Source organism: Salmo trutta, chromosome 7 (genome assembly GCF_901001165.1).
Source record: "Salmo trutta chromosome 7, fSalTru1.1, whole genome shotgun sequence".
In the NCBI taxonomy this organism is placed as follows: Eukaryota; Metazoa; Chordata; class Actinopteri; order Salmoniformes; family Salmonidae; genus Salmo; species Salmo trutta.
Window position 1 is genome coordinate 15,762,600 of NC_042963.1, and position 22,204 is coordinate 15,784,803.

A 22,204-nucleotide genomic window follows, 5' to 3' on the forward strand; every position below is an offset into this window, starting at 1 on the left:
ATAGAGAAAGCAGGAGCACGGGAAAAACACGCTGGTTGACTTGGACATACAAGACGAACTGGCACAGAGAGACAGGAAACACAGGGATAAATACACTGGGGAAAACTATCGACACCTGCAGACAATCACAAGGCCAGGTGAAACCAATCAGGGTGTGACAGTATACCCCCCCCCGGATGCATAACTGGCTGACCGGGGTGCCGGTGGTGAAAATCGGCGATGAGGGCCGGGTCCAGGATGTCTTTAGCAGGGACCCAGCACCTCTCCTCCGTGCCATAACCCTCCCAGTCAACCAGGTACTGGAAACCCCTGCCCCCTGGTCGAACCCTCAGGAGGCGTGTGTGTCACCGTGTACACTGGCTGGCCATCGATGACCCGGATGGCCAATACGGAGGGTACGGGGTAACACAAGAAGGACAGCAGTGGAACTAAGGACTCCAGAGATGGGAAAGGACCAATGAAACTGGGGGACAGTTTGCGGGACTCCACCCGAAGGGGCAGGTCCCGAGTGGAAAGCCATACCCTCTGCCCAATGCGATAGCGGGGAGCTGGGGTCCGACGACGGTCCGTTTGTCGACAATACCTGGAGTTGGTCTTGAGAATTGCCGCCCAAGTTCTTCTCCAGGTACGTCGACAGCGGCGGACAAACATCTGGGCAGAAGATATGCTGACCTCCTGCTCTTGTTCCCTGGAAGAGTGGAGGTTGATACCCCAAATTACTGTGTAACTCCGGTAGGGCAACATCTGAAAAATAGCGCACATGTTAGTGTGTACCATTGCTCAACCAGTCGGCGAAAGCCAACATCACCCACGACAGAGAACGGTTGATTGTCAAGGGCAATGAATTCCATTATCTTGACTTTAATGGATTTCACCTTTGAGTTGTCTCGCTGAAATGTTCTTACTCTTTCAAATGACTGCTCGACTTGTTGACTGCTTGATCCACACAGTAGACATTGTGGGCGTCATTATGTCATGTTCCTATGTTATATAGGTATGCACGGTAGCTTTGAAATCGGTTTTTAACATTGGCGTTAAACTAGACATCGATTCCGATATGTTCACTGATATATCGTGCATCCCTAGGTATTAGTGCTGGGATAAAAAATGAATATTTATCACACCCTGGGGATCCCCCAGGAATGGCTTGAGAAATTCCACAGTTCTGCATGTTACACCCCAGTGATATCCTGTCAAAGCAGACACACCTGAAGGTGATTAGCTTGTTAGCTCCCCGCAGGAGCACACCTGCAATCAGTTGGTCACTAATTAGAGAGGAAGAAACCAGAGTACACTTCCGGGAAAAGGGAAAACAACTGAGTTGTGTTTTGAAATGGAAAATGGCATGTACAATTTTGGGGCAAAGGAATGTAGCTGACGCACCACCAATATGTTAGCTATCTATCTCTACCATGCATTAAACACATTTCAACTCTCTTTTGGCAGGGACTCTCAACCAAAACAACTGGGCCAAGAAGTACCCATCATGTAACAATGCCAGACAGTCGCCCATCAACATCGAGGAGGAGCTGACACAGGTCAAAGTTCAGTTCCAAAAGCTGAAGTTCGAGGGCTGGGAGGAAGCGATGTCTGATGGGACCACCATCAAGAACGACGGCAAGACAGGTATGCGCTCTTACATCCCCATAAGCCGTCACCATAAAAACAGCATTACAGCAGCCAGCAATGAAACTGTAAAGCCAAAGTAATACAGTAAAACAGTCCTATCTGCAACCAGCCATTCAGTCACCTATTCAGTATCCACTGCCTGTGGGTAGAAACTGTCTCAGAGCCTTGTGGTCTGGGTTTTAATACTACGGTGTCAGAGCAGAAGGAGGAGGTGGAGAAGAAGAAGAGTGGAAGGAGGAATGCAATACAATATGATGATGTGGAAATTATTATATATTGTTAGATACTGAAAGATTGGGCATTGTTGTAGTGTATACTTATGGCACTTTTAAAGCCGATGGATGTGTGTGTGTACGTGACTTTTTGTGTTTTCACTTGGCAAGCTTCAGGCCACATCAATATAGTGTGTGTGAGTGTGAGTGTATGTGTGTGTTGTTTAATGGGGTCAACTAACACCCTCTGTGTGTTCTCTCCAGTGGCGGTGAACCCAGAGGGGGACTTCTATGTGAGTGGAGGGGGGCTGAGGGGCAGGTTTAAGGTGGGAAGAATCACCTTCCACTGGGGACGCTGCAACGCCTCCTCAGAGGGCTCCGAACACAGCCTCAACGGGGTGAAGTATCCCCTGGAGGTAAGACCTGACATTCGCCCATTATAACTATGACAGAGTATAACCTTGTTATAACCTCCATATGACAGAGTATGACCTCATTGTAACCTCCCAAGTTGTCACGGGTGTCGTAGGGTAGAGACCAAGACGCAGCGGGAAAATGTATACTCATCTTCTTTTCAATTTGGTGAAGAAGGAAAACACATAAACGTATACAAAACAAAACGAACTTGACAGTCTTGTCAGGCAAACAGCTAAACAAGAACAATCTCCAACAAAATCACATTAAAAACAAACTCCTAATTATAGGACCCTCAATCAGAGGCAACAATAACCAGCTGCCTCCAATTGAAGGTCCAACCCCAATTAACTAAACATAGAACTACAAAAGACTAGATAGAACATAGAAATATACTAACATAGAACAATGACTAACAAACTCCGGACTAATAAATCAAATCACCCCTCTACCTAAACACATACACAAAACACACCCTGAACCACATAAATCTAACACCCCCTGCCACGTCCTGACCAAACTACAATAACAAATAACCCCTATACTGGTCAGGACGTGACACAAGTAGGGCTTTCTAATTTTTGACTGTTTGGCTGTATTTGACAGTATTAATCCCTTTGACACTTACCAACACACAGGTGTGATCGTTCTACAGTGGTCCCTGCGGTGTACACTCAAACCGAATAAGTGCTTGGGCTCTCTTCGAAGAGAGATTTTCCGGCTCAATAAAGCCTCAAACGTCCGCAACAGTGAAATGGACTACTTCTGTAAGAATTAATGAGGAGGCGGTATACACCTCGATTCAAACTGTTATTAGAAAATACAAACTAATCTGAAATTGACAAGTTGAAACATAGCCTATAGATAATTAGCAGGCAGCATGTCTTGGTTTGAGGGCAGTGCGGGTTAACTGTCCTGTTGCGTAACAATCACATTTTTGAACAGTGAGTGCATTCTGACATCACTCGCATAAAAAAACGGACATTGGGGAGACCGTTAGAGATATTTGGAACACACACACGATGAAACGGTTACGTTTCTGAAAAGTTCTAAATATGTTTTATGCGTTGTAGATGACCGTAGGAATTCTAAGTGGTTTTAATGGGCTTTCTCCATTCTGATGGTTTTATACTCAACCAATCTAGGACAAAACTGACTGTGAAGTAGTCCAATTAGTTTAGCATTGTATCAAAATATCGCTATAGACAGGATTGTTAAAATCCAAACCAGTATGTGGATCCATACCAGTATACCTCAAAATAGGATATAGCACTCATCCCTACTCTCAAGGACAGTACAAGGGATATCAACCATCTCCTGTACCTTGTATCTGTCTGTTCCAGATGCAGATCTACTGTTATGAAGAGCATCACTTTGAGTCCTTAGACTACGCCATCAAGGACGGGGGCAGGATCACAGCTCTCTCTGTGCTGTTTGAGGTGGGCGTGAGTGTGTCTGTATCATTGGTGTAAAGTACTTAAGTAAACATACTAATAAGTTCTACTTAAGTCGTTTTTAGGGGTATCTGTACTTTACTACTTATATTTTCGACAACTTTTACTTCACTACATTCCTGAAGAAAATAATGTACTTTTTACTCCATACATTTTCCCTGACACCCAAAACTACTCGTTACATTTTGAATGCTTAACAGAACAGGAAAGTGGTCCAATTCACACACTTATCAAGAGAACATCCCTACTGCCTCTGATCTGGTGGATTCACTAAACACAAATGCTTAGTTTGTAAATGATGTCTGAGTGTTGGAGTGTGCCCCTGGCTATCCATAAATAAAATAAAAACAAGTCAATGGTGCCGTCTGGTTTGCTTAATATAAGACATTTGAAATGATTTATACTTTTACTTTCTAAGTATATTTTAGCAAGTATGTTTACTTTTGATTCTTAAGTATATTTAAAACCAAATCATTTTAGACTTACGCAAGTAGTATTTTATTGGGTGACTTTCACTTTCTATTAAGGTATCTTTACTTTTACTCAAGTATGACAATGGGTACTTTTTCTACCATTGGTCTGTATGTTTTGACCTACTATGGCCATAGTACCTAGTAGGTTCTGTAGATTGGGGGGAGTGGGTGTCCTTGACAGGTATGTCATCTGTTGACATTGACAGGAAGCGGAGTGTGCTGATGGATTAGATTTTGTGCAGATGTGTGTGTGCGTGCGCGCATGTGTTTGTGACCTGTGTCAAGAGTGTTTGATGGATAATTTTGCGTCCATACCAGCAATGCTTTTCATAGTCGATGAGGGATGACTTACTGTATCTACATAACTAGTCTGAACAGTACCTCTACTGAATTAACAGCCTGGCAGTAACTGACAGTGTAGAATACCAGCAGGTCAATACCGTGTGTGAGCGTGTGTGTGTTTGTTGAGGAGATTAGCCCACACATCTTAGGCTACACTCCGCTGCCCACCTTGGAAATCAAAGGGGACAGAATAGTGGAACGGATTACCCACTACAGCATCAGACTGAGCAGAGATTAGACATGCTACAGTACATAGACGGTCAGCTGTGGAATATCACGTCTCTAGCTATTAGCTTAACATCAGTGTTGGCTTTAGCTTAGCATCAGTGTTGGCTTTAGCTTAGCATCAGTGTTAGCTTCAGCTAAGCGGGTCACAGCTTTAAAGGGGCATTCAGCAGTTGAAACAATAACAAAGTGAACTCCATGCCCCTGTTTCAGTAAAAAGCTGAGGGATGGGGCTGGAGAAATGTAAGCACTCTCAAATTCATTGACAGAGCTATGTATACAAGGACTGACCATCCATTATAACAATATTATAGTTTTAGCAATTATTTTGAGGCTACATAGTGTCTATTTAAATTTACTTTGTTTACAAACAATGTAGTAAAGCAAGGTTATGTTTTGGGTTCTGATTGAGTACGACAGTTGAACTGAGATCATGAGGCATTTCTAAGTTATATTCTTCAAGAATCAATGGCTACATCATTATTCATTTATTTTTCTATTGTGTTATTGACAGTACGTTTGTTAATGTGTAACTTTGTGTTGTTGTTTTTGTCGCACCACTTTGCTTTATCTTGGCCGGGTCGCAGTTGTAAATGAGAACTTGTTCTCAACTGGCCTACCTGGTGAAGTAAATTATAAAATAAATACATGTATGTCCCAAAATGGATGTAGCAACTGCAGATTGCCTCTTTAAAGCAGCCCAAGAAATGTAGGGACACAAAAAGGTAAGGGGGAGGAGATGAGTAGAGGAAGCTACTGTAGACTTTTGAGATGCCTGACTAACCTACTGCCTTTCCCTCTTTACAGACGAGCATCGAAGACAATGACAACTACATAGCCATTATCGATGGAATCAACAGTGTCAGCCGATTCGGTATGTCAACCTGACTTAACCCTAATAACTCGAACCTCAACCAATAAACTTTTTTTTACTCACCTGCTGTAACCACAACCATAATTATCTCCCTTGCATTTCATTATCGATGTATTACTGCACAGCACTGTTCCTAGGTTTCAGTAAATGTATGTTGTACAGTAGATAGTTAATGCTAATGGAGGTTGAAGTTTTCAATGCAGGTAGCAATTACAGAGTGCATCAACTCATTTCATGTAAATTCAAGGGCCACTATCCCCCACAATCATACACCCACTACCTCACTGTGCCATAATGTAACACACAGGCACATAAACACACACACACTGTTTTCTTTATATTCATCTTCTGTCGTTCATCCTCTGTTGTTTACCCTCTATCGTTCATACTCTATCGTTCATACTCTATCGTTCATCCTCTATCGTTTATCCTCTATAACTTATCCTCTATTGTTTATCCTCTATCATCTATCATTCATCTTCTATCGTTCATTCTCTATCATTTATCCTTTATCCTCTATCATTCATACTCTATCGTTCATACTTTAACGTTCATACTCTATCGTTTATCCTCTTGTTTATCCTCTATTGTTTATCCTATATTGTTTATCTTCGATCGTTTATCCTCTATCATTTATCCTCTATCATTTCTCCTCTGTTGTTTATCCTCTATCGTTTGTCCTTGATCATCTATCGTTCATCTTCGATTGTTTATCCTCTATCGTTTATCCTCTATGGTATATTCTCTGTTCTCTATCATTCATACGCTATCGTTCATTCTCTATCGTTTACCCTCTATCCTCTATCGTTTATCCACTATCGTTCATTCTCTATCGTTTACCCTCTATCGTTTATCCACTATCGTTCATTCTCTATCGTTTACTCTCTATCCTCTATTGTTTATCCTCTATCATTCATTCTCTATCGTTTACCCTCTATCCTCTATTGTTTATCCTCTATTGTTCATTCTCTATCGTTTACCCTCTATTGTTTATCGTCTATTGTTTATCTTCTATCGTTTATCCTCTATTGTTCATTCTCTATCGTTTACCCTCTATTGTTTATCCTCTATTGTTCATATATCATTTATCCTCTACCGTTTATCCTCTACCGTTTATCTTCTATCGTTTATTCTCTATCATTTCTCCTCTGTTGTTTATACTCTATCGTTTATCCTCTATCGTTCATCCTCTATTGTTTATTCTTTATCCTCTATCGTTTATCCTCTATCGTTCATCCTCTATCTTCTACCGTTTATCCTCTATCGTTCATTCTCTATCATTTACCCTCTATCCTCTATTGTATCTCCTCTATCGTTCATTCTCTATCGTTTATCCTCTATCGTTTATCCTCTATCCTCTATTGGTTAATCTCTATTGGTTATGCTATATTGTTCATACTCTATCATTCATACTCTATCGTTTATCCTGTATTGGTTATCCTTTATTGGTTATACTCTACCGGTTATCCTCTATCGTCTGTCATTCTCTCTTCCTTTTGATCTGTTCCTCTATTTCACTTTTGCTTCTCTGTCTGCGTTCCCTACACTTTCCCCCTGTCTAGGTAAGAGTGGGAGGGTGGGTCCCTTCTCTCTCCGGGGCCTCCTGCCCAATTCCACAGAGAAGTACTTCATCTACAACGGCTCCCTCACCACCCCACCCTGCACTGAGACCGTGGAGTGGATCGTCTTCAAGAACACTGTGGCCATCTCTGACACGCAGGTGGGTCTGTGTGTGAGTGTGTCCATGTACAGTTGAAGTCGGAAGTTTACATACACTTAGATTGGAGTCATTAAAACTTGTTTTTCAACCACTCCACACATTTCTTGTTAACAAACTATAGTTTTGGCAAGTCGGTTAGGACATATACTTTGTGCATGACACAAGTAATGTTTCCAACAATTGTTTACAGACAGATTATTTCACTTATAATTCACTGTATTACAATTCTAGTGGGTCAGGAGTTTACATCCACTAAGTTGACTGTGCCTTTAAACAGCTTGGAAAATGTATGAAAATGATGTCATGGCTTTAGAAGCTTCTGATAGGCTAATTGACATCATTTGAGTGTACCTGTGGCTGTATTTCAAGGCCTACCTTTAAACTCAGTGCCTCTTTGCTTGACATCATGGTGAAATCTAAAGAAATCAGCCAAGACCTCAGAAAAAATTGTAGAACTCCACAAGTCTGGTTCATCCTTGGGAGCAATTTCCAAACCCCTGAAAGTACCACGTTCATCTGTACAAACAACAGTATGCAAGTATAAACACCATGGGACCACGCAGCCGTCATACCGCTCAGGAAGGAAGCGCGTTCTGTCTCCTAGAGATGAACGTACTTTGGTGCGAAAAGTGCAAATCAATCCCAGAACCAGAGCAAAGGACCTTGCAAAGATGCTGGAGGAAACAGGTACAAAAGTATCTATATCCACAGTAAGACGAGTCCTATATCGACATAACCTGAAAGGCCACTCAGCAAGGAAGAAGCCACTGCTCCAAAACTGCCATAAAAAAAGCCAGACTACGGTTTGCAACTGCACATGGGGACAAGATCGTACTTTTTGGAGAAATGTCCTCTGGTCTGATGAAACAAAAATAGAACTGTTTGGCCATAATGACCATCGTTATGTTTGGGGGGAAAAGGGGCAGGCTTGCAAGCCGAAGAACACCATCCCAACAGTGAAGCATGGGAGTGGCAGCATCATGTTGTGGGGGTGCTTTGCTGCAGGAGAGACTGGTGTACTTCACAAAATAGATGGCATCATGAGGCAGAAAAATTATGTGGAGATATTGAACCAACATCTCAAGACATCAGTCAGGAAGTTAAAGCTTGGTCGCAAATGGGTCTTCCAAATGGACAATGACCCCAAGCATGCTTACAAAGTTGTGGCAAAATAGCTTAAGGACAACAGAGTCAAGGTATTGAAGTGGCCATCACAAAGCCCTGACCTCAATCCTATAGAACATTTGTGGGCAGAACTGAAAAAGCGTGTGCGAGCAAGGAGGCCTACAAACCTACTCAGTTACACCAGCTCTGTCAGGAGGAATGGGCCAAAATTCACCCAACTTATTGTGGGAAGCTTGTGTTAGGCTACCCGAAACGTTTGACCCAAGTTAAACAATTTAAAGGCAATGCTACCAAATACTAATTGAGTGTATGTAAACTTCTGACCCACTGAGAATGTGATGAAAGAAATAAAAGCTGAAATAAATAATTCTCTCTACTATTATTCTGACATTTCACATTCTTAAAATAAAGTGGTGATCCTAACTGACCTAAGACAGGGAATTTTTACTAGGATTAAATGTCAGGATTTGTGAAAAACTGAGTTTAAATGTATTTCGCTAAGGTGTATGTAAACGTCCGACTTCAACTGTACACCTGTGTTCCTGTGTGCATTTATAAAATCAGAGAGTGTGTGGAAATATTGTTTTTGTCAGTACAGAAGAAGAGAGTGTGAGCAACAGGAAGAGGGAGAGTGGGAGTTGACAGATGTATTTTAGAGTGTGTATGGGTTGGGTGGGACCTTAACATACACTCCTTCATCTGTATAGTTAAAAGGCATTGCACAAGGTTGTTTTTACAAGTCACTTCTAAACTGTTTCATTATGCCGGCGCCTGCATCTTTTTGTTTTTGTGTCTGACTTTGTGCCAGACCTTTGCTTTTGATTTATGTCTGAATTCATAATTGATCGTGGCTCTGAGTGTGTGTGCGTGTCAGCACCATGCGTTTCAGTTTAAGCAGAGTAAAGGCCTCTGTGCGCCTTTATTTGTCGGTTTTAATGACAGTTGTTATATACCTGTCAATCACAAATACCCTGAGGGTAACAGGGAAGACATACACGCACTCACACTCCTTTTAAGTCTTTAACTGTTGACATCCTGTTGTCTGACACACACCCTCTTTCCATTTAAACTGGCTTTCAGTCTGCCTGTTTTCGGTTCTGTATGGTATGGTAATGTCACGTCTCAAGTTTCAAAACACTTTGAAAGGCCGTTTTGGGAGAATTGTTCCTATATTGTGTAGCTTGGTAGCTTTTCAAACACTCCCTCGAGGCGTACACTAGCTCTTATGTGATGGAATTACCATATCGCCAGTCGTGCATACAGTAGCCTATATATTCAAGCAACGTTATCCACATATTAGTTGTTTTGATAACATGAACTAATAAGCATGCATGTGCATATGCAAAAGTATTTTTCAAAAGTTGTGCCATAAGAGCGCCACACCTATCATTACAGCACCACACCTATCATTACATTTGTACGCACCAATGGCTGTTGCAGAGGTTGCCCGAGTCACGGTTCTGGCCCCCGGTCACACTCACAGCCACTCTGGTTGGAATGCTGTGTGAGTCAGAGGACCAGTGTTCTGTGCAGTGTTACACAATCAACTGTAGAAAAGGTGTATCGGACATGCATCCATGCATGTGTCTAGCATGTGTGTTACTTACCTCATTTTACCAGTCAATTAAGAACAAATTCGTATTTGCAATGTTCTTATTTACAGAAAGTTATTTTCGAGGGCCTGTGTGTTAGGTTGTGTGACGTGTGAATACTGTATGACCCATAGTTTTGAAGGTCTGTGAGAATGTATCACGATAATAGTAATTAGCTAGTATGTGGGTGGTGCCATCAATTCAGTGCCTTATGAGAAAATTTCACCTCGTTTTAACATTCTGTCATAAAGAGCACATATTCAACTTCGTTTAAAAAAAAAAATGTTTTCCCATCTCAAGAGGTTAAATTAAAAAAAAGACTATAGTAAGTGCGTACTAAGTGCCAAGTAAAGTAACAAGGTTGACTGTAAAGAGGGTTGACGATTTCAAATGAAATCAGCCATAAATCTCCTTGTGACGGGGAATGGAATCTTGTTGTGTGAAACAGGGAGTGGCAATTGAATGGGAGTTTCACAAAAGAAATGACATTGTTTGGGCAACATGTATGGGCAACAGGGTTGACGTGTTGTTTTCGACCCGCTCAGTTTCCCCCCACAAAACACCAGAAAATGGCCAAAAAGAGTAGAACCAGCTCACCTGCTTTTACACTATGATTTTAATTTTAGCTGTTCAATATTTATTTTGAATGAAATATTTAAAAAGGAATAGTTTCACCATATTTAAAGGAGAGTTCAGTTCACGTACAGGGTCGACCTTAAACTAACGGCAAGACGTAAATTAATCACTGATCACACAAAATAAATGAAAAATCTTAAGAAATGACTTTGTCAAAGCAACAAAAAATAACTAGGGCTTTACAATGATGGCTACACCGTGAATAAATGTTGGGGCTAAATGGGTTAAAATCGTCCTATAAGTCACAGAGGCATTGTTTTGTATGAATGTGTTGGTTGTATGTTTGTAGCTGGAGATGTTCTGTGAGGTTATGACCATGCAGCAGACTATATAACATTAAGACATGTTATAGCTATGTAATAATGTGTGTATGAATGTGTTGGTTGTATGTTTGTAGCTGGAGATGTTCTGTGAGGTGATGACCATGCAGCAGACTTCCTCTGTGACATTATTTTGAGGTTATGCTATGAAGGGTCATAAGAGGTTATAACTGTTCATTGTGTTGTAGCTGGAGATGTTCTGTGAGGTGATGACAATGCAGCAGGCGGGCTACGTGATGCTGATGGACTACCTGCAGAACAACTACAGGGAGCAGCAGCAGCAGTTCATGGGCCAGGCCTTCTCCTCCTACACCGGCACAGAGGAGGTCCTCACTCCCAGTATGTACCTGTCTGTCTGTCTGTCTGTCTGTCTGTCTGTCAGAGGAGGTCCTTACTCCCAGTATGTACCTGTCTGTCTGTCTGTCAGAGGAGGTCCTCACTCCCAGTATGTACCTGTCTGTCTGTCTGTCAGAGGAGGTCCTCACTCCCAGTATGTACCTGTCTGTCTGTCTGTCTGTTAGAGGAGGTCCTCACTCCCAGTATGTACCTGTCTGTCTGTCTGTCTGTCTGTCAGAGGAGGTCCTCATTCCCAGTATGTACCTGTCTGTCTGTCTGTCTGTCTGTCTGTCTGTCTGTCTGTCTGTCTGTCTGTCTGTCAGAGGAGGTCCTCATTCCCAGTATGTGCCTGTCTGTCTGTCTGTCAGAGGAGGTCCTCACTCCCAGTATGTACCTGTCTGTCTGTCAGAGGAGGTCCTCATTCCCAGTATGTGCCTGTCTGTCTGTCTGTCTGTCTGTCAGAGGAGGTCCTCACTCCCAGTATGTACCTGTCTGTCTGTCAGAGGAGGTCCTCACTCCCAGTATGTACCTGTCTGTCTGTCAGAGGAGGTCCTCACTCCCAGTATGTACCTGTCTGTCTGTCTGTCTGTCTGTCTGTCAGAGGAGGTCCCCACTCCCAGTATGTACCTGTCTGTCTGTCTGTCTGAGGAGGTCCTCACTCCCAGTATGTGCCTGTCTGTCTGTCTGAGGAGGTCCTCACTCCCAGTATGTACCTGTCTGTCTGTCTGTCTGTCTGTCTGTCTGTCTGTCTGTCTGTCTGTCTGTCAGAGGAGGTCCTCACTCCCAGTATGTACCTGTCTGTCTGTCTGTCTGTCTGTCTGTCTGTCTGTCTGTCAGAGGAGGTCCTCACTCCCAGCATGTACCTGTCTGTCTGTCTCCAATAATCCATCCAAACATCTGTCGTATTCACTCCTGGTTCTTGGCACTAACACCTGATTCAACTAATCATGGTCTTGATGATTAGGCGATGAATAGCTTCAGGTTTGTTGATGCTGGGCTGGAATAAAGTCTGCTGTCAAGTAACTCACAGACAAATAGAGCATTAATATGTATTACGCCTACATTGTCATTGCAGCAGAGCATAGAATGTTTCATTCTGAGCAGAAAATAGCAACATACCAATATCAAACATCCTAAATATATTTGTGACACTTTTGGTGGCCTATTAAAATGTCATAGGTGGATTTTGATACATATGAGGCAAGCACTGGTAACCCAACTAAGAACCTGCAGCTTGTTATGGGCAAAGGTAATCTGTGGCACAAACGCACATTAACGCACGCATGCGTGCACACACACACATACACACACACACATATACATGGTACACTGTGGCTGTCTCACAGAGCTCATTTGATGTATCATACTATGACTTGTTCCTGACCCTATTAAAGCCGTGATGGCAGTTTGATGTGTGTTTTCTGGTTAGACATCGGCATTAATCAGGACTTTAACTAGCATGTGGCATGCTGGCAGGCGTTCAATATAAGACAGCATGTGTGTCAGCATCTGTATGTGTGTGTGTGTGTGCCTCTCTTAATTATACCCGGACTCTCTATATCCTTGAAGGGATAATTTAATTGCTGTGGATGCTTAGGCACCAGGCTAATACACTAGCCCCTCTCGCTCTCTCATCTTCCTGTCTCTCTCTCTCTCTCTCTCTCTCTCTCTCTCTCTCTCTCTCTCTCTCTCTCTCTTTCTCTCTTTCTCTCTTTCCCTACATGCCAGCAATGATATTAGTCTCTCAGTTTAAAGTTTTCTCCCCTCTTTAGACCTGGTGGTCGCTAGGTGTTGCTAGGTTACTGTGGCTGCCCCCTCCCTTTCACAGAGCACTTTCCAAACATCTTCGGAAAATGGATACAGTGCATTGAATATGATATATAATGTACATGAATAGGTGTGAGATGCACGTCAAAAAAAAGAAAAGAAAGAAAAGAACTGGAGAAAAATACTGCTGTTTCTTTGCTCCTCTCTGCCCTCTGGTGTTGAAAAGGGGTTAGTACAAATGTGAGTATCTTTCTTAAATCCCTCAGCATAATTAAAAACATGAAATTAATGCATTCACCCCCTCACCACAAATGATTTCCATGGTCTACTCTTGTGGCGCCCTTATGACCCTTCTGGGAAAAGAGGATACTTAACTAAGAAAACTGAAGTGCAGGCTTTAGCGTAGATCGTGTAGGAAATGTGTCAACGGTTTAGTTGTTGTCCCTGGCCATTGTCTCAGGTCTCATTTTGATTGATTTAAATCTCTTTCTCCCCCCTCTAATCTGTGTTAATCCCAGAGTCTCAGTGTGTCTGTGAGCTGCATTGGTGCCGCAGCACTAATCTTTGATGGTGACCTTTGACACAGGCATGAGGCACGGGTTTACCTCTCTTAACGGGAGAAACACCCAGTTGTGATGACCATTATTCCCCCATGCAAATCTTTTGTTTTGGTGCCCGGAATGAAGTTTGACATTTATTCTACACAGCATTTCTTTGTACCACTGCAAGTGATTATTTTACGTGGAATTCTTATGAATCTAAAATAATTTGGATTTCTTTCTTTCTCTCTCTGTCTCTTCTGCCTCTCTCTCTCTGTCAGTCTGCAGTTCAGAGCCGGAGAACGTGCAGGCAGACCCCCATAACCTGACCAGCCTGCTGGTCATGTGGGAGCGGCCACGGGCGGTGTACGACGCCGGGATAGAGAAGTACTCAGTTACCTACAAGCTGGCCCAGGGAGAGGTCCCTCCGGCCTTCGAGTACCTGACCGACGGAGACCAGGATGTGGTGAGGGACATTTTTGTAGCGGGGGTTGGTCACGGAACTAAGGCTTGTGAGCTGGAGCTCAGCAAACTAACACACGCAGATCACCAACTGAGGTCATTCACATTTTGGAAGGTTTGTGTGAATGAGAAAATGAAGGAGGGAATGGATGAAGAAACAAACAAAGAAACTAAAGAACCAAAGTATGATTGAAAGCAAGAACAGATCCTACAAAGGTATAACCCTCCACATCTCCACATCTCCACCACCCTAAACCCCCTGTACTCCCCTCTCCCTGTCGTTCCCCAGGGGGCCATATTGCAGGACCTGATGGCCAACACCAGCTACGTGGTTCAGGTCATGGCGGTCTGCACCAACGGTCTGTACGGCCGCGTGAGCGAGCAGCTGACTGTCGACATGCCGATCGACGACCCTGGTAAGAGCGACCGTGACCGTCAATACGTCTACACAGACCGTACATAGGGTGGGGGGGGGGTTATACTCTGCCATAGCGTTCTGCTGACATAGAGAGTAGAGCCCAAACATAGATGGTTGATCATTTGCAAACCAGTTCCCTTTACTGTATCGCTTTAATGGTAGGTCTTAACAGCAAAGTCACACTTACCGCTAGTGTAGTCTAGTCAGTCAGTTTGCCGATAAGGTGCCCTGAAGGCTTCTCAGATAGAGAGTGAACAGATTGTGTTAAGGGAATTCTGAAGAAGTTAAAGATGTAGTTCTGTCGTGGTTTCTGATTGGTGTCCACGGTGTCCGCAAATGACCACACATTTCACACCCACCGAACTGTCACTGGTTTCCAGAGCCACTTCTGTTTCCCTGGCCGTCTTGGCCATGCTCCCTGTATGATGTTGTTTGAGAAGCCCCCCCGACCCTCAGTCTCTGTGTCTTCTCTTTGTCCAGTTCTGTTCCTTTAAACATGCACCCAGTTCCTCTATGTGCCACAGTAAATGTACTGCGTGTATTGTACTCTGTCTCTGGTGAAATCTTCTTTTCATCTTTCGTTGTACCCTTTTCAAGTGTGCTTTGATTTCTAAGACGGAAGAATGCCCGCCTCAATCTGTTTGTTTAAGGTCAAAGGTTATTCCATGTGTACCTTCTATGTCACACAAAATATTAAAAAAATCACTTTTGTTTTGAAATGGCATCTTTTCCTCCTGTCACAGTAAGAGAATGTTTGCTTATGTATTCTGTATTTCCTGAATTGTAAGTTTATAATAAACACATTTTGTCTTGCTAAAAATACTCGGCATCATATTTCGATGTGCATGAATTGTATACACTCATCCAAGTGACTTGAAACAATTGTGTGACCGAATGTGATGTGACAATTGTGGTGACAAAACAACTCATTTGTGAATCGCGTTTGTGAATTCATTCATTCATCCCTTCCCTCTCCGCTTAACTTTTGAAAAACCCACCTCATGCTTTACAAACCTCCATGAGGCCTCCATGATGTGTAACTTAGTCCCATCCAGGTAAGAGGATGTGTGTGTGCGTGGGCCTGTGTGTGCATGTGCAGGGGTGTGTTAACACTCAGTTTGTGCTGACGAGGAAGTACTACCTGTGGATAACTTCCCTCCTGTTGTTATTTCTCTATCTCTCCCTCTATCTCTCTCTCACCTGGTGAGACAGCAACATATTCACCAAGATTTCTAATATAGGTTCATACTATCTAATGATTTGCCGCTTCATATACTGTGGACCCATTGAAAAGATGTGGATATCAAGCTTCCGAAGATTTTTGTCAAGCCTCTATCCTGGACCTGAAGACCAATCTGTGAATTAAAATAAAGTTTTGCACCCAATTCATCCCAAAAAATTCCATCAAAAACAGATTGGTTTTCACAAATACTCAATCTGTTTGTGTGTGTGAGTGTCTCCTTATGGTTATTCTTTCAGTTACATTTTAAAGTACGTTTCAAGTAAAGTGTCTGTCTGTTAGAACGTCGTTGGGTTTGTCAATGGGGCCAATATCTCAGAATATAATGTCATTGTTACTAATTGTCAAAGTTGTAACTAAGGGCTCTGTTCAATCCGCATCGTGGAAGTTCAGTTTTACAGCGTGATTGACATTTAAAGGCAATGGTCCTGCTTAAGCGGAGACGGCATTCAAATCAAATCAATACATTTTATTTGTCACATGCGCCGAATACAACAGGTGTAGACCTTACAGTGAAATGTTTACTTACAAGCTTTAACCGACAATGCAGTTTTAAGAAAAATACCGGGGAAAAATAAATAAATAAATGTAACAATAATTAAAGAGAAGCCGTAAAATAACAAAAGAGAGGCTATATACAGGGGGGTACCGGTACAGAGTCAATGTGCTGGGGCACCGGATAGTCGAGGTAATTGAGATATAATTAATGAATATAATTATTAGAGTTATTACAGTGACTATGCATAGATAACAAGAGAGAGTAGCAGCGGCGTAAAAAAGGGGGGGGGGGGTGAAAATAGTCTGGGTAGCCATTTGATTAAATGTTCAGGAGTCTTATGGCTTGGGGGTAGAAGCTGTTTAGAAGTCTCTTGGACCTAGACTTGGTGCTCCGGTACCGCTTGCCATGCAGTAGCAGAGAGAACAGTCTATGACTAGGGTGGCTGGAGTCTTTGACAATTTTCAGGGCCTTCCTCTGACACAGCCTGGTATAGAGGTCCTGGATTGCAGGAAGCTTGGCCCAAGGGATGTACTGGGCCGTGCACACTACCCTCTATAGTGCCTTGCGGTCGTGGGCCAAGCAGTTGCCATACAAGGCAGTGATGCAACCTGTCAGGATGCTCTCGATGGTGTAGCTGTAGAACCTTTTGAGGATCTGAGGACCCATGCCAAATCTTTTCAGTCTCCTGAGGGAGAATAGGTTTTGTTGTGCCCTCTTCACGACTGTCTTGGTGTGCTTGGACCATGTTAGTTTTTTGGGGATGTGGATGCCATGGAAGCTCTCAACCTGCTCCACTACAGCCCTGTCGATGAGAATGGGGGCGCGCTCGGTCCTCCTTTTCCTGTAGTCCACAATCATCTCTTTGTCTTGATCACGTTGAGGGAGAGGTTGTTGTCCTGGCACCACACAGTCGGGTCTCTGACCTCCCTATAGGCAGTCTCGTCGTTGTCGGTGATCAGGCCTCCCACTTGTGTCATCGGCAAACTTAATGATGGTGTTGGAGTCATCCCTGGCCGTGCAGTCATGAGTGAACAGGTATTACAGGAAGGGACTGAGCACGCACCCCTGAGGGGCCCCCGTGTTGAAGATCAGCGTTTCGGATGTGTTGTTACCTACCCTTACCACCTGAGGGCGGCCCGTCAGGAAGTCCAGGATCCAGTTGCAGAGGGAGGTTTAGTCCCAGGGTCATTAGCTTAGTGATGAGCTTTGAGGGCACTATGGTGTTGAACGCTGAGCTGTAGTCAATGAATAGCATTCTCACATAGGTGTTCCTTTTGTCCAGGTGTGAAAGGGCAGTGTGGAGTGCAATAGAGATTGCATCATCTGTGGATCTGTTTGGGCGGTATGCAAATTGGAGTGGGTCTAGGGTTTATGGGATGATGGTGTTGATGTGAGCCATGACCAGCCTTTCAAAGCCCTTCATGGCTACAGACGTGAGTGCTACGGGTCGGTAGTCATTAAGGCAGGTTACCTTAGTGTCCTTGGGCATAGTGATTATGTTGGTCTGCTTGAAACATGTTGGTATTACAGACTCAGACAGTGAGAGGTTGAAAATGTCAGTGAAGACACTTGCCAGTTGGTCAGCGCATGCTCGAAGTACACGTCCTGGTAATCCGTCTGGCCCTGCGGCCTTGTGAATGTTGACCTGTTTGAAGGTCTTACTCACATCGGCTGCGGAGAGCGTGATCACACAGTCGTCCGGAACAGCTGATGCTCTCATGCACTGTAAATGCTGCATATGTCGGCTCAATCGGAGATTACCTTTCAATTTATATCACGGAATCTGTAATGCTTCAGCTTTACAGATTGATTAGAGCCCTAAATTGAAGGCCAGAAGAAAAACAATCACACAAAACAATGTCTAGGCTGTTATCTTCCTAACTTGTCAGACTGTTGACCATAATATGTTGAGATATATCAAGTATCAGTCATAGTTATTTATTTGTATGAACATACTTACAGTAACCGAGTGAGCTCAAGATGGTGAAAAGGCATATTTAAAAAATACATTTAAAAAAAACATTTTCCACCTCCCAAAATCTTATTTTGCTATTTATTGTTAACAAAATGTTTCTAATACTCTCATCTGTGATTATTTTCAGAGGACACCCCTGATCCAGATTCTACTGGATTTGCAGAGGAAGTAAGTATAATATAACATACATTTTACTTATTTCATAATGCAATGTGGTGATAGTCTGTAGCGCACTGCAGGAAAAAACATTCATTTAAACATAGGACAATGAGTAGTGTCTCATAACAAGGCATCAGTATATGTGGTGTGTGACTGTGTATTTCCCCACCAGGAGGACTATGGACCCCGGGTTGAACCGGGTGAAGACCAGGACAATGACATGGACTGGACCACCCCAAGCTCTACGAGGATCAGGCCCAAAACAACCACTGGCCTACCAAGCCTCCCCTTGCCTGGTATCAGAACAACCACCCCTTCTGTCCAGAGGAGAACCACCCCTCCAGGGTCTCCTTTCAAGACCACTCAGCCCAACCGATCCCATACGTCCACGGAGCCAAGTGTAAGGTACCACACCACGACCAGAGCTCCAGCAGAGGGGGCCGTCTCACCAGGCAGCAGAGGGAGCGGGAGTACCCAGAAGTATACCACAACAGCGACCATGCCGCTGTCTCGCACTGATGACGTCACCACTTCCTCAACCAGAAAGGAGAAGGGCAGAGGGGTGGTGCGCCCCGTGACCGTCTCAAGCGGCAAAGACAGCGGTGTTTCCATGGCCATCCCTCTCCCGGAAAGCTGGACCGTGGCCACTTCTTCCCCCTCCCTCTTTCAGGGGGTACCACCACAGCCTACAAGTCCCAGCATGCCCTTGTTTTCGTCCACTGCCTCCTCCTTCGGCAGCGTTCTCTCGCAGACCACGCAGCCGGTGTTCAACGGTGAGATCCTCCCCTCCACCCTTCCTGTTTGTGACACGTCGACCCCTGGTTATCCCGGCTCCACCCCTAGCAACGCCCCCACCGCCTGCCTGCATGCCCCTCCTTCGTCTAGACCTGTGTCGTCTGTGACCCCTCCTGCTCGGGACTCCCCGCATGCTGCTACAGCACTGTTGTCTAGTGGTGACTCATTCCTCGCTCCCTCCTCCCCCTCCTCCCCCACCCTGTCTCTCCTCCCTCACCCCTCACACACCCTGTCTGGTTGGGAGACCGTAGTCTCTCGTGGTGTTGGCGATGAAGGCGATGATGATAGTGGTGATGGCGATGTGTTGTCTGGTTCTTCGTCCATGGCCTCGGGTGACCCCGCACTATTTAGTGACACTCCCCCCCTTCAAACTCTCCCTGACTCGCCCGTCGAGCAGGACCTGTCTGAGCTAGCCTCTAGACCGCTCCCTGCAGGCTCTCTCTCCCTACAGCCTTCTCTTCTCCTCTCTAGTGACTTCTCTCTGTCCGGGGCCACCCCGGGAATCACTGACTATGTCTATGGCAGGCTGGGGGACTCTAGTTATGCTATGGGTGGTGTAATAGAGTCTTCTCTGTCGGGGGTTGTTGATGGTGGCGGAGGGTTCACGGTAGCTAGCAATGGTGTGGAGTCGTTGTGTACCTGCTCTCTGGATGGTACCTCGTCCTCTTCCTGGTTGCATGCCTCTCCTCACCTCCCCCTGCCCACGTCTGACTGGGGGGCGGCTAGCCTAGCGCTCTACTCCTCCGGTAGCGACTTAGACCATCTCATCCATTCATCTCTGGCGGGCTCCACCAACCCGTCTGTAGGTCAGCCTCTCTTCTCTTCCTCCTCCTCTCCTCATGTTCCGCCTCATCCTCCTCTCTCCGGTTCCCATGGTGACCTGCACGTTTCTGTTACAGCCACGCCGTCCCGCTCCAAGGACCGCTGGGTCTCGGCCCTCCGAACCTCCGCCCCTTCCTCCTCTTCCTCCCCCACGGCCTCCCCCGTCACCCCCACCCTCACCCCTGACCTGCAGACGGTAGACAGTAATGCGTCTGGCTCGACCCTGTCGGGAGAAGCCCAGGAGGAGCTAGATGAAGAGTGGGACAGGATTCAGAGTTCAGCCTCGGCCTCGGCCTCAGGGGAGGGAATTCTCCCTTACATCCCCACCGCCCCCCCCTCATTCACCTCTGAGGTCGCCGCCTCTCCCGACAATGATGAACGCTCCTCTGCGTTTTACTTTGAGAGTGAGAGTGGCAGTGTTGTCGCCACGGAGACGGCAGGGAGCACGGCAACAATATCCGCGGTAACTGCGGCGGTGCCCTGGCCGCTAGGTGGGGAGGAGCAGAGTGGCTCGGGACAGGGCGAGAGCCCATACGACAACGAGATGTCCTCAGACTTCAGTATCCCCGAGCGCACCGAGAGAGACTCTGAGGAGGAGGAGCCAATCGCAGGTAAAACAAACATCCACAAGGGGACAACATCTCCCCGTACATCAAGGCACAGTGCTGCACCTGTTGGATTGGGGAAAACTACAGATTCCATGATGCCAATGGAACAGGAAATACTCTGGAATTTAGGAGGCACATCACCTAACACACCACCTGTCTACGATAACTAAAATCCCATAAGATGAAAGTGTGTGTGCGAGTGTTTGTGCCTGTGTGTGTGTTCACCATCATGGCCTTTCTTCTTTGTAGAACAAAGACATTACTTTATTATACATTTTGATTTGTAGACCTCCTAACAATTTAGATCCAGGCCACTCTACTGCCAGGTGCATGTTGAAGTTCATAATCAAGTCCATAGCCATCATCATTTCAATGTTCTTTGTTACGTATTTTCTGTTATATTCATTCACATTTACTTGCACGTGCCTGTGTCTCTACTCTTTATTTGCTGTAACATCATGTGACATCCTGTAGAGGGCAGCAGATCTCTTGCAAATCCCAACTCGCACCAAAATAGATTGTTTGCCTTAGCAGACCACGGGTGGTTTAATTCCCCATTAAACAGTCAATGTAATTCACAAAACACTTGAGACAGTCTCAGGGCCCCTGTTTAGAATCTTTTCCGATTTTGACCTCTTTAATAATCCATATCTTTGTCATCATTCAGACCCCAGACAAAACAGCTCATTGATACAAACTATCATCTGCATTTAAGTCTTTGCATTAGAAGCGGGCAGAAAACAGTTTTGCCCAATAGGTTTTTATGGTCTCCACTCATTCACACTCTTATACCTTTGCTGCATTGAGAGTCCCATATATTTAAGCCATTGTGTGCTTCAAGCTTTGAGCCATACTCATGAACTAACCTTTAGTGCATGTTAACTTTGTGAAAGCATTTGTGTTCACTTTCATCCTTATTGCCACCATTGTATAAGGTTTAGAGAGGTCGCTAGAGGTTTAGATTTGTTAGCTGAATGGGTATAAAGATGTTGAAGCGAAGGTCTAGGGTAGCGTTTCAAATTGAAGTCAACAAGTCTACGTAGTTCAAGCAGGAGCTCTGAATTAGTCGATGTATTAGAACACAACGGTAAGTTGGACTATTCTTTAAAAGTGCTGTTTTTTTTACAAAACGACAATACATGTAGTTCAAATGCTAGAGTAGTTTGATGCTAACACGTTTCACTTGCCAAGTGTTGTCTCACCTCTATGTGAAATCACATGTTTATATTGCATTAACCTTTGCGATGTTTGTTCTTGAGTACTGAGTGCGTGTGTTGATTTACTACTGAAGTGTTCGTGAGTCAGTATGTACAATGGCAAGAAAAAGTATGTGAACCCTTTGGAATTACCTGGATATCTGCATAAATTGGTCATACAATTTGATCTGATCATCATCTAAGTCACAACAATAGACAAACATAGTGTGCTTAAACTGGAAAGGGTTACAAAAGTATCTCTAAAGCCTTGATGTTCATCAGTCCACGGTAAGACAAATTGTCTATACATGGAGAAAGTTCAGCACTGTTGCTACACTCCGTAGGAGTGGCCGTCCTGCAAAGATGACTGCA

At 44.4% G+C, this 22,204-nt stretch overlaps 1 protein-coding gene across 7 annotated transcripts in view; it reads left to right on the forward strand.

Annotated features, from left to right (window-relative positions):
* The window catches only part of LOC115197020 (receptor-type tyrosine-protein phosphatase zeta), a 72,832-nt gene that overhangs the window by 39,543 nt on the left and 11,085 nt on the right, over window positions 1-22,204 (forward strand). For 3 of the 7 annotated variants that reach the window (XR_003878951.1, XM_029758141.1, XM_029758142.1), the window contains exons 3-12: window positions 1,447-1,626; window positions 2,106-2,257; window positions 3,599-3,694; window positions 5,557-5,623; window positions 7,186-7,343; window positions 11,205-11,355; window positions 13,940-14,124; window positions 14,410-14,536; window positions 18,380-18,420; window positions 18,584-20,639. Coding sequence is in view for 6 of the 7 variants with exons in the window: in XM_029758141.1 (XP_029614001.1) it covers window positions 1,447-1,626; window positions 2,106-2,257; window positions 3,599-3,694; window positions 5,557-5,623; window positions 7,186-7,343; window positions 11,205-11,355; window positions 13,940-14,124; window positions 14,410-14,536; window positions 18,380-18,420; window positions 18,584-20,639 (3,213 nt within the window). In the remaining variant the exon portion in view is untranslated. The remainder of the gene's footprint in view (window positions 1-1,446; window positions 1,627-2,105; window positions 2,258-3,598; window positions 3,695-5,556; window positions 5,624-7,185; window positions 7,344-11,204; window positions 11,356-13,939; window positions 14,125-14,409; window positions 14,537-18,379; window positions 18,421-18,583; window positions 20,640-22,204) is intronic. The other 4 variants (XM_029758144.1, XM_029758145.1, XM_029758143.1 and 1 more) reach the window with 3 other exon arrangements.